The sequence below is a fragment of the Lissotriton vulgaris genome, chromosome 11 (assembly GCF_964263255.1).
Source record: "Lissotriton vulgaris chromosome 11, aLisVul1.2, whole genome shotgun sequence".
NCBI classification, from domain to species: Eukaryota; Metazoa; Chordata; class Amphibia; order Caudata; family Salamandridae; genus Lissotriton; species Lissotriton vulgaris.
In genome coordinates this window covers 586,607,988-586,620,803 of record NC_141699.1, presented here as the reverse complement: position 1 = coordinate 586,620,803, position 12,816 = coordinate 586,607,988, and the positions used below count along the sequence as shown (strand labels likewise).

The 12,816-nt window shown below is 49.9% G+C and overlaps 1 protein-coding gene across 9 annotated transcripts in view; it reads right to left on the bottom strand.

The window, feature by feature from the left end:
- The window catches only part of XPO7 (exportin 7), a 687,768-nt gene that overhangs the window by 389,985 nt on the left and 284,967 nt on the right, over nucleotides 1–12,816 (bottom strand). For all 9 annotated transcript variants that reach the window (XM_086943668.1, XM_086943671.1, XM_086943674.1 and 6 more), the window contains one exon: nucleotides 1,787–1,891. In XM_086943668.1, the coding sequence (XP_086799794.1) occupies nucleotides 1,787–1,891 (105 nt within the window). The remainder of the gene's footprint in view (nucleotides 1–1,786; nucleotides 1,892–12,816) is intronic.

Sequence of the window (12,816 nt, the reverse complement as noted above, 5' to 3'; positions counted from 1 at the left end):
TTTTTTCAAATACAGTAGGTGTGCTCTCCAGTGTAGTCGCAATTTTCTCCGTACTTAGAAGATCGCATAGCTTGAGTAGCCAGCTCATGCGGTTACCTAGCCATGATGACTTGCTTAGCCACACAAAGAGCTAGCATGATCACTTTACCTTTGTTTGAGTACAGTGGGTAGTCTGTTTATTCAGGAGTTCCAGAAGTATGTAGCTGGGGAAGCAAGATAGATCTGTATAAAAAATGTAGTTTATGTTCGTAAATAACGCTTCCTCAATATTTTTTTTCAGTTTGGGGCCTCTCCAGAGGGACTGGATAAATATTCTGCACCCCCTTCTCCCCACACTGTTGGGTCAGTATCCTCTGTGACAAAGGAGTTCCATTCCAGCGTCTTCACAGGAGTATAATACAAATAGTGGGTGACCTTTTAACACTACTTCTTTTCCTGTTGCACTGAAAGCTGGGTTACAGGTTCTGAAGATTTTTTTTTTAAAGTTATCATAGCTTGGTGGGCTACACATAACATCCCTGACCACATGGACTGGCTACTCAAGCTATGAGATCTTCTAAGTAGGGGAAAAATAACATCTACACTGGAGAGGAAACATACTGTATTTGTTCAAATGTGGGACCCTGCAATTCAAAGAAGTCACTTGCTCCAACTACCTGTGAGGGAAGGTACATACCACCTCTGTTTCCCAGCAGTTTTGGGCAAGGTATTTGGTGACATGGGAGTTTGGTTGAGGAACTTGTACAATTCAGATAGCATTCACTTATCTTCCTTCCTGGAGACCAACCATTTCTCTGAAGGTGTGAGGAGCCTGCTGGCATGAGGTTAGATTATGGCATGGGTACTCAATGTCTAATGTGAACATGTCTCCATCTCTCTGTCTCAGGGACATCATAGTTTGTTAAATTTGTTAAAAGATCATTAGCTTATTGCCATCATAAAGATCCCCAATTCTTTTGCCGTTAACCTTGGCAGGCCAAGTATTTCTTGCCAATCAATGTGGTGTTTAAGGTTTGGTTGTGAATGATGGAGGTGAGTGGCAAGGGTTGGGGTGGAAAGCCCTTTGAGATAGAGACTATTAGGAACTTCCAAGCCTCCCTCAGCCCTGATCAGGAAAGCCCTTTTCTTTGCCATTTAATTTTTTGGGGGGAGAGGGGGGCGGGGGGGGGGGGGGATTTTGAGTAAAGATGGTAATCTTAATAGCCCCCAACAAATAATGTTTGTGACAACCAGTAATTTGAGTGTTAGGAGGTTTGTGGACCAAGTGGTCTGACAGTCTAAAAAAAGGACCGTGATGGGTTTGGAAAAAACTAGGGAATAAGGATTTTAGTTTTAAGAATTAAATGAAGAGGAATCAGTATCAAGAGAGAGAAACTGTGAAAGAAATGCAAGAGGGGATTATGGAAGAGACTATGAAGAGGGTACAGACACATAAGTAGCTAAGTGGGGAAGTAATGGAGTACAGGATATGTAAATAGACAATGAAAGCAACACTGGATTTGGATAAACGTTGGAGAAAAAGGCTGTCTGAGAAGGCTACACTACAGTGAAACAATGCTTTCGAAAAAATTGAGAAGTCTGAGAGATAGTGATGCGAGAGAATAAGATCCTTGCCAGTGATACACTTGGCCAATGAAATTGTATCTGCAAGAGGCTATAACCATGGAGAGGTTATCAGAGAAGATGGGTGTCAGGGAGATATAGCCCAGAGGAGAAAAGGCTAAGCGCCTCCAGAAGTCTGGAATATTTTGCACATCTATCTATATTTGCTTCACCAAACACTTACCTGCTTCAGTAAGTTGCAGGAGAGGGTGAAGATGTCAAACAACGATGAATCGCGGAATGAAGAAGCTATTTTCCTATGCTTGGTCAAGGGATGCATCGTATCAGCCTGAACACAGAATAATCAAACAAAGGATCATTATAAAGTGACCTACTTGTTTACATAGCTAAATAAAGCAACAAATGCATATCACATTTTAAAATGACATTTATAAATGGAGTAGTTGTTTCTATGTCATAATGCAAATGCTACTTACCAGTATGCATCTGTTCTTGGCATGTAGGGCTGCTGACATTCATATCTGTGCATAGATCTCCGCCTAGTGTTGGGTCCGGATGATTGCACATTGTTGTCCTGGAAGAGTCTTCGAAGTATCACGAGATAGGTGGCTCCTCCCCTGGACTACAGTGCGCATGGGCATCGACTCCATCCCCAGATTGTTTTTAGCCATTGTGGCCAAGATGGAGTGAAACTTAGTGAATGATGACCATGCCATGAAATGATATGTGAACACTGCAGCTGCTACAAGCGCCGGGGAGGAGGGCGGGCGATATGAATGTCAGCATCCCTACATGCCAAGAACAGATGCATACTGGTAAGTAGCATTTGCAGTTCGAGGCATGTGGGCTGCTGAATTCATATCTGTGCATAGAATACATAGCAGTCCCTCCATTAGCGGCGGCCGCCCGTGCCAGCTGCAGCAGTTTGGAAAAGTGTCTTGAGAACAGCCTGCCCTACAGCTGCCTGCTGTTTGGAGTGCACGTCTACACAGTAATGCTTAGTAAATGTATGTGTGGTAGACCATGTGGCTGCTCTACATATGTCCTCTAAGGGAATGTTTCCAAGGAAAGCCATAGAGGCCCCCAACTTTCTGGTGGAGTGGGCTCTTGGTGGAATTGTAAGAGTGCGTTTTGCCTTTGCATAGCAGATTTGAATACATTTCACGATCCACCTAGAAATACCAGCCTTGGAAATAGGGTTACCTTTGTGATGTGGCGCAAAGGCAACAAAAAGCTGCTTAGTCTTTCTAAAATCCTTGGTCCTATCAATGTAATACATTAGGGCCCGTTTAACGTCAAGGGTGTGGAGCATCCGCTCCGCCAGTGACTCTGGATTTTGAAAGAACACCGGCAACTCAATGGTTTGGTTGATGTGGAACTGAGACACAACCTTGGGTAGAAATTTAGGGTTAGTCCGGAGCACTACCCTGTTTGAATGAACTTGGAAGAAAGGCTCTTGGATTGTGAGGGCCTGCAGCTCACTAACCCTCCGTAGCGATGTAATTGCTACCAGGAAAGCCACTTTCCATGTCAAGAACTGAAGTTCGTAAGAATGTAGTGGCTCAAAGGGAGGACCCATCAGTCTTGTAAGAACCACATTGAGGTTCCATTCCGGAGCTGGTGGAGTCCGTGGCGGAATGACTCTTTTGAGGCCTTCCAGAAATGCCTTGATGGCAGGCACTTTGAAAAGTGAAAGGTGCTGTCTATTTTGGAGGTATGCGGCCATCGCAGACAGGTGAATGCGAATGGAAGTATATGCCAGATTACACTTGTATAGATGGAACAGGTAACAGATGATGTTCTGAATGGAAGCATCTAGTGGATCAATGTTGTGGTTTGCGCAATAGATGACAAACCGCTTCCATTTTGCCGCATAACATGCTCTAGTAGTGGGCTTTCTCGCCTCCCGAATGATGTCCATGCAATTGGGAGGAAGGTTAAGGTAGCCAAACTCTCGGACTTCAGGAGCCAGATCGCCAGGTTGAGCTGTTGCGGATCTGGGTGCTGAATGTCGCCATGGCTCTGCGTCAGAAGGCTGGGTGTGAGATGAAGCCTTTGATGCGGTACCACGGAAAGTTCCAGAAACATGGTTGGCGAGCCCACGTTGGAGCAACTAGGATGAGAGTCATCGAGTGCTGCCTGAGCTTGCGCGCCACCAGCGGTATCAGAGGTGCTGGGGGAAAAGCGTACGCAAATCTGCCTGACCAGTTCATCCATATCGCATTGCCTTGCGATTGCGGGTGTGGGAACCTGGCGGCGAAGCTTTGGCATTTTGCGTTCTCCCTTGTGGCGAACAGGTCGATCTCTGGATGACCCCACCTTCGGAAGTACGGTTGGAGTACTGATGGATGTATCTCCCACTCGTGCATTTGGTGGCTGTGCCTGCTGAGCAGGTCCGCCATCTGATTGTCCTTGCCTGGGAGATGTTCTGCCATGAGGAAAATGTTCCTCTGAATGGCCCACTTCCACATGCTCTGAGCCAGATGAGACAGCTGCGGAGAGTGCGTGCCCCCCTGTTTCTGAATGTAGTACATGGCCGTCATGTTGTCCGTCCGGATCAATACGACCTTGTTGCACAGATGTACTTTGAATGCCTTTAAGGCCATGCAGATCGCCATCAGTTCCAGTACATTGATGTGCATCTTCTTTTGCTGTAGTGTCCATAGTCCCTGCACAGTGTATTGGAGTACATGCGCTCCCCATCCCTGGAGAGAAGCGTCCGTTGTCAGGATAATCTGCGGCACAGGCTCTTGAAACGGTCGGCCCTTGCAAAGGTTTTGTGGATTCCACCAATGCAGAGAGTTGTATGCCCGACCGCTCACCAACACTAGGTCTTTCAACTGCCCGTGAGCCTGAGTCCACTGACGTGCTAAGCACTCCTGAAGCGGACGCATATGTAGTCTCGCGTGTGGGACTATGGAGATGTAGGAGGCCATCATGCCTATCAACTGCATGAACACTCTTGCTGGAAGCGAGTGTTGAGGTCTGAATCTTTGGATCAGTGACTGAATGCTGTTGACTCTCACTGAATTCGGCTGCGCAGTGGCCGCCAGAGTGTTTAAGGTCGCACCCAGATACTGCCGTATGTGGGCGGGCTGGAGATTGGACTTTGGGTAATTCAGTGAGAACCCCAGATCGTGCAGAAGGTGAATGGTGTGGGACACGTGGTCGGCGCACTGCTGGGCCGACTTCGCTTGAATGAGCCAGTCGTCCAGATAGGGGTAGACGTGGATGTTCTGACGTCTCAGATGCGCCGCCACCGTCGCTAGGCACTTTGTGAAGACCCTGGGCGCTGTGGTGACCCCAAAAGGCAAAACCTTGAACTGGTAGTGCTGGTTTTGAATGGTGAACCTGAGGTACTTTCTGTGTGAAGGATGCAGTGGAATGTGAAAGTACGCATCCTTGAGGTCTAGAGTTGCCAGGAAGTCCCCTTGCCGAAGCAGTGGGAGAACCTGCTGCAGCGTGAGCATATGGAAATGTTCTGACAGAATGTAAAAGTTGAGAGGTCTGAGGTCTAGGATGGGCCTGAGGGATCCGTCCTTTTTTGGAATAAGAAAGTAGAGGGAGTAAACTCCTGTACCTCTTTCCTGCGGGGGCACGAGCTCTATTGCTCCTTTTTGCAGCATGACGTTGACTTCCTGCTGCAACAAGTGCAAGTGCTCGCCGGACATAGGACGGCTCTTTGGGGGTATGTTGGGTGGAGTGGACGTGAGCTCCAGACAATAACCATATTGGATAAGAGATCTCACCCACCTGTCCGTGGTGATGGACTTCCACACGGGCAGGAACTGCTGGAGTCTCCCCCCGACCGGTGTTGCGTGGTCGGGGGGCAGTGACAAGGCGTCACTGTTTGTTGGCGGTGGAGGACCTGGAGCTGTTATTACCACGTCCTCTGCCTTTGACGTTGTTGCCACGGTATCCACCCCGACCCTTGTTGGTATAGGAGGGTTGGGTGTTACTCTTATAGAATTGCGTCGACTGACAGTTGACCCCTCGAGGTGCCTCTATTATTGGAGCGACGAAAGGAACCACCCCGAAACTGCTGGGACTGCAAGGCACCCATAGACTTAGCAGTGTCGGTGTCCTTTTTCATTTTCTCGAGGGTGGTATCAACTTCTGGGCCAAACAGGTGGTCTGGGTTGACAGTTTGGTTCAGGATGGTAGTTTGAATGTCTGGTTTGAAACCGGATATTCTGAGCCATGCATGTCTACGCAGTAGAACGCTAGTGTTTATTGCTCTTGAGGCGGTGTCAGCCACATCCAGAGCGCACTTAATTGAAGCATTGGTGATAAGCTTCCCCTCCTGTATCAACATTTCTGCTGCTTCCTTATATTGATCTAGCAAGTGCTGTAGAAGGGTCTCTAGAGTGTCGTAGTGTGCCCTGTCGTAACGCGGAAGTAGCGCCTGTGTGTTTGATATGCGCCATATGTTGGCTGCCTGCACAGCAACACGTTTCCCCGAAGCCTCAAATACTTTTGATTCCTTGTCTGGGGGAGGAGCATCACCCGTAGTCTGTGAGTTGGCTCTCTTGTGAGCATTGGAGACAACCAAGGAATCCAGAGGCAACTGTCCTTTGATGTATGTTGGATCAGTGGGCGCTGCCTTGTACTTCTTGTCGATACGTGGGTTGACGACTCTTGCTCGGGTGGGCTCCTTGAAGACCTCTGGCGCATGTTTCAACACCCCTTTTAGCATTGGCAAAGTCTTTACAGTTCTTTCAGCGACTGAAAAGGTGTCAAAAAGAAAATCGACGTCTACTGGGTCAGCATGGAGATCGACGTCATGATTGGCTGCCGCTCTTTCAATTAGAGCATTGAAAGCTGCAGAGTCCTCAGTTGGGGAAGTCTTTGCTGAAAAAAGCTGAGGCTCCTGTCCTGAATGCGGGTCCCCAGGGTCGCCACCAGCAGACCAAGGCTCAGTCACATCCTCTGGGTCTGAGTAGACTGGATAGGCATACTCATCCTCGTCGTTACCATCACCCTCCTCAACATTAGAATGAGTGGGTGAAAGTTCATGGCCTTGTGGTGATGCAGGCTCCATAGGGGCAGAGGCACCAGCAGAGTCCATCTTTTTTAGGTCTCGCGACCTATCGATGCGCGCAAGCGCATCGAGCGTAGCGAGAATTCATGTGGCGAAAACATCTTCAAACCAAAGGGCTTTCAGCCCCGCGGTTTTCATGCAGTGCCCGTGTACATGCACGCGCATCGCATCCAAGCCCAGCCCAGTCCTCCCCTAGCAGCACTCCTCCCACGCCAGCAACTCCCCCCTCCCACACCAGCACCTCCCCTCTCTCGCATTCGCGCCAACCGGCTTCTCCTCCCCTAGCAGCACTCCTCCCACACCAGCATCTCCCCCCTCCCACACCAGCACCTCCCCTCTCTCGCATTCACGCCCACCCACCAGGCTCTCCCGCCCCCATCAGGCTTCCCTCCCAATCCGCCTGCCTCCCCTCGCGCATTCACGCTCCCCCACCAGGCTCTCCCGCCCCCATCCGGCTTCCCTCGTAATCTGCCTGCCTCCCCTCGCTCGCATTCCCGACCCAGGCTCTCCCGGCGGCTTTCGTTTTCCGCTTCATTGCCTTCCCTGCTGCTGCTCGCATCGCACTCTCTCCTCCCCCTCACGCTCCCCCACCAGGCTCTCCCGCCCCCATCCGGCTTCCCTCGTAATCTGCCTGCCTCCCCTCGCTCGCATTCCCGACCCAGGCTCTCCCGGCGGCTTTCGTTTTCCGCTTGATTGCCTTCCCTGCTGCTGCTCGCATCGCACTCTCTCCTCCCCCCTCCCTTTTCATCCGCTTTCATCAGGCTCATCTGCTGCTGCCATTCTCCCCTCCCTTCTCGTTGTATTTCCTTCTCGTATTTTCTTGTTTTCATTCCTGTTCGCCAATGCTACTTTGAATCCATTCTAAACAGGCAAAAGCACTTGTGTGTGTTTTAAAAGCATGCCATGGCTTCAATGTGCGATGGCATTGCACAGGCTTATAGCCACAAGTTGAACGTGTCACTTTACCTATCCCGGTACATTCAGTTTCTGAATTTAAGGGCAAATAAGTTACATGTTCTGGTTGTGGCTCCACACTAGTGTTAACATTCTTGACTTCAGACATGCAGTTAGTGGGAGACGGGTCCACAGCGCAAAAGTGATAATCTGTTCGTCTTTTTCATCATTGCTCAAGCAGTAAAGATGCTGACATAGGCTTTGATTACAGGCAGAATTCTTAAGATTACTCAGCAAGAAAGGGGCCACGAGACAGACCTGATCACCGGCGTTCATGTGCTCTTGGAAGACTCTCAGCGGCTCTGTCTCTCGTGCACACACGCACTTATCTCACAAGCACATTCCATTCTCTCTCTCTCTCGCTCCTCCTCCTCCATGGGGCCTCCTCCCATCCACTCCCTTTCTCTCTACTGTACTCCTCTTCGCACGCACTCACTACCCTCTCCCCTCCTCCGAAATCCGCTGCCAACTTCTACTCCACACAGCCTATTCTATTACTTTCACCCCCTGCTCCCTTTCTTGGCACCGACATCCGCTGCGGGGTACCTCCCTTCGTCCACACTATCACAGAATGTACTTCTCTTGAAGGGCAGCTCTTGACGCCTCTTGAACTCCGATGCCCAAAAAATAAAAAAACATGTTTTTTAAACAATCCCAAAAGTTTGTCTGCCCTCTTTTTACTGTGTCCCTCACTGACTTTCACATTAAGTCCCCACCACATGTTATCCTTCCTGGCCCCACACTGATCACACTCCTGCCAGGTTAGCCCCGCCCTTTCGTATGTGTCTGGTCTGTTTCTGCACTCTCATGTTATTCAATGTTTCACCATACTCGCTGAATGTCTTGAGGGAGGCCAAAGATTGTTGACATTGTCATCCAATCCCTTTTCATGCGAGCCTGTAGGAATAACCGCACAGGCAGGGGTTCCAGCCCACAACAGCCCTCTCATCAGAACCTGCAAATCGCCTGCAGTCCTCTGGGAACCCACCCCCACAACAAATAGATCAAAGGCGTCCTCCCCCTGTGCGCCCGTGAGACCCCCCGGCCATCTGCAGGGCAGCCCCGCTCAGATAAAGGCACAGCATGCAGAGTCACAGCAGCCAGTCAGCCTGTCTGAGACCCGGGGCCCTCCGTCTCCCTGTCTGCAGAGAGCTGCAGGCAGACGGGCCCTTTCACTCAGTCATCTGCTGGGACGCGCCGAGCAGCGCCTCGAAGGCCTGGTTTGTGAAATTAGCGCATTGTGACAACACATCGCCAGTCGTGCTTTGCGCTGCTCGAGCTTGGCCTTGTGGTCTGGCGAGGGGCCAATTCCTCCCTCAGTTAGGAGTGGGCACAATCTTCTAGGAAGCTTTAAGACAGTTTCTATACATTGCGTGCCGCCTATACAAGGGAAGCTATCTCTCCAGCCTCATCATTCAGATGATTTAAGGGACAGTGTAAGACTGACCACAGTCAAACTACCTCCCCTGCGAGACTGCTGCTGTTCCCCACCCCGCATTACACACCATGGGCCATTCTCACCATACTCCATTCGCACTATACTCCATTCTCACCATCCTCCATTCTCGCCATACTCCATTCTCGCCATACTCCATTCTCGCCATACTCCAGCTCCTATAAAATCAGGCCAGGGTGAAATTCTGATCACACCACTGAAGTTAGCCAAATTCCCATTACTTGATTTGGTCTACTTTTTTCAGTAACGCAGCACCTCATATGGATAGATTGAAACCCTTAGGATGGTATTACTTGACATATTTGTCCACAGGCTCGTTTGCTTAAAAAATATACCCTTAGATACTGTTAAGCAGAATGTTGCAATGTAGTCCGGGCCATTACTACAGTTTCTGTGTTAAATATTAAGGGACACCACCACATCACTCAGGGACACCATCACACCACTCAACAACACAACCACACCACTCAGGGACATCACCACACCACTCAGGGACACCACCACAACACTCAGGGACACCACCACATCACTCAGGGACACCACCACATCATCAGTCAGGGACACCACCACATCATCAGTCAGGGACACCACCACATCATCAGTCAGGGACACCACCACACTACTCAGGGACACCACCAAACTACTCAGGGACACCACCACATCACTCAGGGACACCACCACACCACTCAGGGATACCAACACAGCACTCAGGGACACCACCGCAACCCTTAGGGACACCAACACAGCACTCAGGGAGACCACCACATCACTAATGTACACCACAAAATCAATCAAGGACACCACCACACCACTCAGGGACACCACCACACCACTCAGGGACACCACCACACCACTCAGGGACACCACCACATCACTCTGGGACACCACCACATCACTCTGGGACACCACCACATCACTCTGGGACACCACCACATCACTCTGGGACTCCACCACATCACTCTAATACACCACCACATCACTCAGCACCATAACAGCATCACTCAGCACCACAACAGCACTGTCCTTGCTGGCTAACAACAAGCATTCCCATAGCCAATAGGACTCGCATTAGGAAAGTGTAAGCTATTGGCTTTGTAAATAACAATGCTATTAATTTATATATTTTCAATGCCAACACATATTAAAAAAATAATCGTCATTTACAATACCAATAGCTCACACTTTCCTAATGCAAGACCTATTGGCAACGCCAGTGCTTGTCTTAAGTGGGATTTGGAAATGTTCTAATGCCAGTTCCGGGGTGATCTTCCTTTTAAGGAGAGAGAGCTTGCCTGTGTTGGCGTCGATGATCACTTCTCGACGCTCTTCTTCTGCCAGTGGTTGGTGGCGCGGGCTTGGAACCACTAACGATGCCTTCGGCGTCGAAGATAACTTCAAGGGCACACCGGCCCCAGGTTTTGCCGTGAAAGCCTTCGACGCCGTCTTCGGCGGCAACGTGAACAGAATCGGCGTTGCCGTTTTTGCCGGTTTTTGGATAGGCTTGGGCGGCACAGTGTCGTTCGGCTCGACTGCTGCGGCCCCCTCCCTAATACGCTGAAGGGACTCTGTGACCTTTTTAGTGAACGAGGCGGAGGGACGCACTGGCTCGAGAGAGTCTTCTGAAGCTGGTTTTGGAACGGCGACCAATGACGCAGTCTTCGGAGCCGACGCAGCTGCCCCCTTGGCCTTGTCGAGTGGAAGCGGGGCAGTGAGAGACTTGGGGTCGTCCTGCCGCTTCTTCGTGGCCTTCTTATGGTCGTCGACCTTCTTGGTATCGATGCGACTCTTAAGTGCGTCGACCAACTTCGGCGTTGACGCAGCCGCGTCGGCCGTCTTTATCTTCGGCTTCGACACCGTAGTCTTCGGGTCGGCCATTTTGGCGTGGCTCTTGAGCTCGACGGCCATCTTGGATTTCTTCAGCGCCGAGGCCTCCGAAGTCTTCGACCCGACCAGTGCGACTTGCGCTTTCGGTTTCGATACGTCTGGCGTCGAGACCGATGGTTTCACTTTCGGTGTCTGTACCGTGAGTGGTGCCGTATCAATGTCCGTGGCCGGGCCGGAAGGCGGAGCCGTGGGACGGGAATCAAGGCTTTGGATAAGGCCCGAAGGCGATCCCTCGGCCTGGGCCTTAGAATGGTGGCTGGCCCCGGAGTCAGTGTGAGGAAGCTCCTCTTCTGAGCTATCCTCTACGGTGGCAATGGCCCCGTCGTCGTCCCCTACCTCCTCGACGACTTCCTCGAAATCCTCGTCTTCCGCGTCGTAGTCTTCCTCGACCTCCGACGCCGGGTTAGATTCTGTGAAATCCTGGATAGTGTCGTCGCCGACATCCTCCATGTCGAAGATGTCCGTCGGAGGGGGTGCCGATCGCTGGGCCTGCAGTCTTGCAGCTCGGCGGAGCTTGAGGGTCTTTTTCGACCGGAACTTGGAGCAGGCCATACACTTGGCCTCGTCGTGGTCCGGCGACAAGCACTTATTGCACACCGGGTGCACGCCGATATGTGGGTACTTCGAGGCACACACCGGGCACCTCTTAAATGGACTTCGTTCCATGATGAAAGTAGTTTGGAGCGTCGTGTAGGCCCGTCTGCGCCGAAAGCACGCGGAAGGGCAGTGTTGGTTCGGAGTCGATGAAACAAACGAACCCGAACGATAGACAATACCGACGCGAGTCCTAAAGACCTTTTGGTCTCAAGTAAAATAAGTTAAACAACTATCGATTCCGACAGAGGGAACCGAAACACATCCGAACCCAATGGCGGAAAAAAACAATCTGGGGATGGAGTCGATGCCCATGCGCACTGTAGTCCAGGGGAGGAGCCACCTATCTCGTGATACTTCGAAGACTCTTCCAGGACAACAATGTGCAATCATCCGGACCCAACACTAGGCGGCGATCTATGCACAGATATGAATTCAGCAGCCCACATGCCTCGAACTTTATGGCTAACTAACAAACAGACTATAAAATCAAGTCAATAGATGGGTGCTTACCTGCAACACTGAAACTTAACAAAAGACATCAACTTCACAACACTCTCCATGGAAATTTGAAGGAAAAAAAACAACCATAGGAGCAAGTAATCAGAGCTAAGCATTTTGTAGCACCCTGACTTTAAACTTAAATGTAAGTATATGTAAGGTATTTTAAAATTGATGATGTTTCCTAACACTTACAAGGGGGAATTCAGCTTTCAGAAATTCTTTATTGCAAGTGTCACATTCTATCTATGAATGGAAAACATACATATAACATCTCAGATTGCATGTAGGTCAGTGCATAGATGACAGGGATCAAAACCCACAAGCAGTTTGCTTCTTGTTCGCCTACATGCGAAGTTCAAGAGCTGGCTGGGAGTGTTTCGTCCCTGTATAAGAAGGTCGCCTCAAAGCTGTGAGGAAGCAGCAACTGGGTAAAAAGTCAGGCGCAATGAGATAATGTAGCTCACATTTGGCAGAAGACTGCTAGCTGTACACACACTGCAGGAGGCACCGGAAACTAGAGCAGAATGGGTAGTCCATTATCACATGGAACTAAGTTCTGGTGATAAGAAATGTAAAGAAAGGTTGAGATTCAGTCTTCATTCTTGCAGTGTGTTTGCCTGGATCAGCCAAAAAAAAAAGACAGGAGCATTTCAAAGAAACAGGATAGCTCACATTTGATAACTACAGAGATGCATCTTGTTAAGATTTCAAAATCTCAACTCCAGTGATGCAATGCTATGCCCTACACACTGGACCTTTTTTTTGAGTCGTCAATACAAAATTATGAAAGACTTTGTGAGGAATAAGAGGCTAAAACCGA